At 47.1% G+C, this 5,731-nt stretch overlaps 1 protein-coding gene across 1 annotated transcript in view; it reads left to right on the top strand.

Annotated features, from left to right (window-relative positions):
- The window catches only part of LOC104625133 (protein FAM219A), a gene marked incomplete at its 5' end in the record, with an annotated part of 1,850 nt that extends 164 nt beyond the window's left edge, over nucleotides 1-1,686 (top strand). Inside the window, 2 exons of the mRNA XM_010292679.1 lie at nucleotides 287-341; nucleotides 1,528-1,686. Coding sequence (XP_010290981.1) covers nucleotides 287-341; nucleotides 1,528-1,686 — 214 coding nt within the window. The remainder of the gene's footprint in view (nucleotides 1-286; nucleotides 342-1,527) is intronic.
- Between the last annotated feature and the right edge of the window lie 4,045 nt (nucleotides 1,687-5,731).

Raw genomic sequence — 5,731 nt, 5'->3', positions numbered from 1 at the left:
GCTGAAACTGCTCTCGCAGGCCACTCGCTCTCTTCCTTGCTGTGCCTTTTGGCATATGCCATAACGAGTCTGTGTGTGTAAACAAGTAGGAAGAGACGTGAGTAAAGAGCGCTTTGATGGAAAGGTCTGAGGGTCACAGATGAAAGTTGCTCTCCAGACTCCCTTGATGTAACTTCTCTATGCCTAAAGTACAGCCTCACAGCATGAGAAAGATAGGGCTAACCAGGGAATACAGGTCTCTCTAACTGTTGTTTCCTTCTTTGCTGTATCTTGTCCTTCCCTGCAGTGATGATGACTTTGACATGTCCAGATATTCCTCCTCGGGATACTCATCAGCTGAGGTGAGTTATACTCCTTCCTGCCATCCTTGCCATGAATGCTAATAGTAGAGCAGCCAGAAACGACTTAGAGTGGCCTTGTGCTGCCAGAAGGAATTTACCAGTGGTGTAGACTCTCTGAGCCTGGAAGGGGCCATGGCAGAAACCGTGTCATGTTTCTTCCCCAATGATCCAGTTGGCTCCGTCCCCACGCTTCCCTGGCACAGACACAGATCTGCCCGTCGGCTGTTTTCACAGATACCTTTGGCTTCGCTCAAGCTTTTCCCAGTTCTGCTCAGTCCTGCAGTGTTGGCCCATGTGGTGCAAAAGCATCAACTTGTCTGTCGCGGCAGCTCAGCAACCATCTACTTGCCAAGGACACAAATAAAGAATCTGAGGGTGTGCTGTGATTTCCAGTTCTTGTGAGGGTCAGGGTCACCCAGTGTGTGTTTACGTGGAGCACCAGAAATTCCGGGGAGGACTTGCAGATATGAACTCTTGCCTTTTCAAAGAGAAAAGGCGGGGAAGCTCAGGCTTGTTAATCCCTCTGCATTGTTTCTGAATATATTCCCAAGCTCTCTTGTGAATTAGTTGTTCAGACTCTGGCTACTGCTTCTGCGGGATCTGATTTTACATCCAGGGTGCTTGAGTAGCCATTCTGCACACAAGCCACTGGGAACTCTTCCCCCTTGTATCCCTTCCTTGGGCAAAATACCCCTGAAACACAGAGAAATGGCCAAGAGCAGGGACCAGATCAAATGATCTGGGCCATCTCTGGGCCCTGATGAAGTGTTGTTCACCCAGACAGCACGTGACTCCGAGATTACAAAAAGCCAAGAGGCCTTACCACCTTTCAACTGCTGTAGTGCCCCAGACTGAGAGGAGGGACTGCCCAGCTGCCAGTCAGTTTATTATCGTATTATTACATTACTTTAAATGAGGACTCGTCTTCATGGAAAGATTATTCCAGAGTAAACTAGTGTATCGACTTTGCTACTCTGGAATATCTCACTCTAGATATTCCTAGTCTGGAAGAAGTTAGAACAACAGAAGGCAGCCCTCACCTATGGTCAAAACCTGGGACTCTTTCATTGATGGGACAGCTGCTAATGATAGGGAAATATATTCCAGAATAAAGGACCTCCTTCCTCTTCCAACCATCAGAAGAAAGAAGCCTCAAGTGTTTGACTGTTTGTCTCTCTGTCTGTAGCAGATCAACCAAGACTTGAACATCCAGCTGCTAAAGGATGGGTACCGGTTAGATGAGATCCCAGATGACGAGGACCTCGACCTAATCCCCCCTAAATCGGTCAACCCTACCTGTATGTGTTGCCAAGCCACCTCCTCCACCGCCTGTCACATCCAGTAGTGAGGCTGGCAGGCTGTGTTCAGTGCTTTCCACTATAACTGTAAAACTTAACAGCCATTGCTTCCTCCTATGGCAGGATGTGCGCCTCTTTGTGTTCATGGAGCCAGGAGAAACCAAAAAATTCATTTTATGATTGGTTAATAAGTTATTTTAAACTATGGATAAACAAAAGAGAAGTTGCTCAAAGTACCAGGCAGTGCCTGGCAGAACCGACTGGTCTGGAGAGCAAATGCAGGAGGGTCCAGAGATACCTCTTTGGTTTGTGTAGGCACTGGAGATGTTTTGTAAGGTGTCTGTTCCAGAATGGGAAGGGTCAGATGGGGCTGCAGTTACTCCTGCCCACTGAAACCAATCCATCTACAAGACCAAGGGTGAGTCTGAGGTGTCGGGAGGAGGTCAGTTCTTAATTCATTCACTAAACCTGATTTGTTTGCGTAACCAAAATTATACCATAACTGGGGCACAGGAATGGGAATGGAGCAGGGCATCCTTTCTTATGGCAAGGCTAGCCAGGACTAACATGACACAATTCATTCACTTGCGAAGAGGACAAATAGGTGGCATTTCACTGTGAGTCAGTACTAGCTAGAGCTGTCGTGTCACATATCCAATGCAATCTATCCTTAGCTCCACATTAAATTATCACCAAACACATCAGATTCGATCTGCAATCCATCCATGCTCCTCAGGGATTCAGTCCTTGCCTGAGAATACCATACTACTGAGTTCAGTCCAGTCACGTATACCGACTTCAACCTATACTTCATTCCTGTGAGACCCATCTGCTTCCAAAAATCTTATTGTTCAACTAAGAAAAAATGAGTCCTGCACAAGATAGGACTAGAGCTGTGCAGTCTGAAGGTCAGTGCCAGAAAAGCTAATTGAAGAAAGCACGTTTTTACAGAGCTTGGCTGTTGATATTCTCTTGACACTGCCTCTCTTGGTGCCTGTGGGAGAGATTTGTTAACACTGAAGGCATCTCTGTGGTAGTGTCAGACTTTAGGGGGGGGTTCAGCAACAGCAAGATTATGAACAGCTTCAGCTGAAAAAACCCCATGAGAGGAAACTACTGTTTATTCCATCTCTGCCCGCTTGTGAACCAGGCTTGGTCTGTGTTAGAGATGTCCCACATCAGGAGCAATTGTGTTTATTTGGTGCTGGAATAGTCAGGAAACCTGGCATTACATTAGATGGCTGGACTGAATTGCCAGTTCACCAGCAGACTGTTTTGAATGCAAAATTATTTCTGGAATTAGGAAACATGTCCTCTCCCTGGCCGGTCTTACTGGCTTCAGCATACACAGGACTCAGGTGACGGATGGGCTGGCATTTTTCTCAGAGATGAAATCTTTTGCCACAGGCATGACTGTGTGTTTTCCTGCTCTGCCAGGAGGAAGGACCACCTGCCTTGCATCAGCGCTTGCTTTAGAGCCTGGGGAAAGGAGAAAGCAAGGGCAATTCTGAGCTTCCCATCAGAATTCCCCTGAGTCGCAAGACAGAGCCTGAGCTCCACCCCGAAAGACAGATCCCCCGCCTGAAATCTTCACGTAGTGAGCTGAGTCTTTAAGAAGTCCTCTTTGTGATTAGGAGGACACTTATTTAACATTGTGGGTTTTCAGTCTGTGCAGTGCAAGGCACGGTGTCATCCACAGCATGAGCAAAAGAGCAGGCACACAGGACTCCTGGGCTTTATTATTCACTAGCTGGCTGTGGGCAACCGTTAAAGCTGTGTTTGCCCACTGCCACCCTGGCTCCAGGCCACAGAAAGAGGACTGAGCAGTGCTGTTTACTGAGCACCCCTGCCTCCTCATGCAGAAGTGCTGGTTAACTTTCCAACTCCTCTAGGAAAAGAGTGTTTCTCAATTGAATTTCTCTCCCCTTCTCATCGCCTGGTAATGCTGAGAGGGAATATTTCCAAAATGTTTCTAAAGAAGCACAAAGCATCAGGTCCTCAAGTCTTCGCTTTTCGCTTCTTCCTTCGTGTGCCTGCTTTCCTCTCCAGTGCTAGCTCAGGTGTGAGGGTAGCAACTTACTTGTCGGGGGGGGGGGGAAGAGCTCTAACAACACTGTGTAGGGAGAACAGATAAAAGGGAAAAAGCATTCCTTAAGGAGTTGTTTTTTTTTAAAATGGAGAATGTAGCCAAAACCTAACAGAAACCCCATGGTCAAACCGAACCCTATAGGACATGGCCGAGTCTCCTTAAATGTTCACTCTTCTAAAGCAGGACTTTGCAGTTCAGCACTGGTACCATGCAACATCTTCATTGCATTTATCCTCCTGGGTCAGTCTCTGTGCCTTCCAGCTGGGCTACACACACTCAGCCTTTCCCACAGCCCTTGCTCAGGAGCTCGGAGCATTTCAGTGTGCCTGCTAGAGCAACGAGGCATCTGTTTACATAGGTCAACCTTGGGAGACTGCAGGTCCCATAGGTCTCCGTCATGCTGCTATCATGTTCAAAGACAGAATGAAGCTTGCTGAGACTGTATCTCCCAGGGCTAATGCCTCCCCTCTGAAGGACAGACCTTCCCTGATAACCACTGCCCCCATGGCACCACGACCAAGTCCTTTTATTGCCTCTATTGCTGGTTTTTGCCTGCCATGTGCCCTGAGGCATTCCCCAACCCTGCAACCCTGCAACCTCCCTCAGCCCTTTGCATTGTGTGATGTGCACCTGCTTCCAGCACAACCCTTTAGGGTTCCTGGGAGGGAGGGAGGGAGGGAGATGAATTTAAATGTTAACTACACCCAGTGCTTCCTCCAAATACAGACACAAGCACAAGCCAAGTGTTTTTCACTGCACACAGAAGGAGTTGGTTGCACAAATAGCTGTTTTGGCATGACAGTACAGGACCATAAAATGGCAATTTTTTGGCTTCTCCTCTATGCTTTGTGTTCATATATTTTATTAGGGGAATAAAGTAGAAAGAGTGGGGAAAAGTAGTTACCTGTGTAGGGTCATTATCAGGAAGGCTGAATGGATTAAGGCAATGCACATGTGGCTATCATAGAAAATTGAACACTAACCCTTCTGAACCCTTAAGCAGGTTATGACCATGGGGCATGTTTGTTGGGTTGTTATGGAATATGATGGACGGCCTGGCAGTATGTATTAACCGCAGATTGGGCTGGCTCTCCCTATCTGGTCTCGTGTTCAGACCTTTGCTTCAGCCAGAAGGTTTTCCTTGTGCCCTTGTTGGAGGTTATGCTGTGGTGACTTCCCAGGAAGGTGTATAGATATGTGGCTGTTCTGGCACTGCTCTCCTTAAACCAGTCTCTGCTGCCATGGCCCGGAGAAGGCAAAAGCAAAGAGCACGGACCCTGACTCTCTGTCACAGCATTATAGAGCCCTAAAATCTGCAGAGCTGCTGGGCACTCTCCTAACTGCAGATTGCTTGCAATAAAGCAAATTGTTCCTTGTTCCAGACTTTGCACCAAACCAGATGATCTTCTCGGGCCTCATTTTCTGTCCAAAGTCGTACAGAATACCAAGGGGAAGAGAGCCAGGGAGTATGAAAGACTGCACCACTGTCCATCTAAATTACCATGCAAATAGGATAGCTTCCTTATATTGATGCTGGTGCCTCCACAAAGGAATTTGCATTTGATGCCTCCTAAAGCCAGACTGGCTTTTTGTTAGGATTTTATGTCATTTTAGTCACCAAATTACCTGAGTTTAAGCAAATCCTTTCCTTTTCAGAGAATCATAGAATCTTTGGGTTGGAAGGGACCTTCTAAGGTCATCTAGTCCAACCCCCCTGCAATGAGCAGGGACATCTTCAACTAGGTCAGGTTGCTCAGAGCCCCGTCCAACCTGACCGTGAATGTTTCCAGGGATGGGGCATCTACCATCTCTCTGGGCACCCTGTTCCAGTGCTTCACCACCCTCATTGTGAAAAATTTCTTCCTTATATGTAGTCTAAATCTACCCTCTTTTAGTTTAAAACCATTGCCCCTTGTCTTATCAATGTCCTATCATCCTTTAATCAGATGTTAATTTCGCCCTTTAATGTGAGCTTGACGTGCGGAAACAAACTTCACAACTCA

The sequence above is a fragment of the Phaethon lepturus genome, unplaced genomic scaffold, assembly GCF_000687285.1.
Source record: "Phaethon lepturus isolate BGI_N335 unplaced genomic scaffold, ASM68728v1 scaffold15908, whole genome shotgun sequence".
Taxonomy (NCBI): domain Eukaryota; kingdom Metazoa; phylum Chordata; class Aves; order Phaethontiformes; family Phaethontidae; genus Phaethon; species Phaethon lepturus.
The sequence above is the reverse complement of the archived record's forward strand: the minus strand, read 5'-3'. Positions and strand labels throughout refer to the sequence as shown.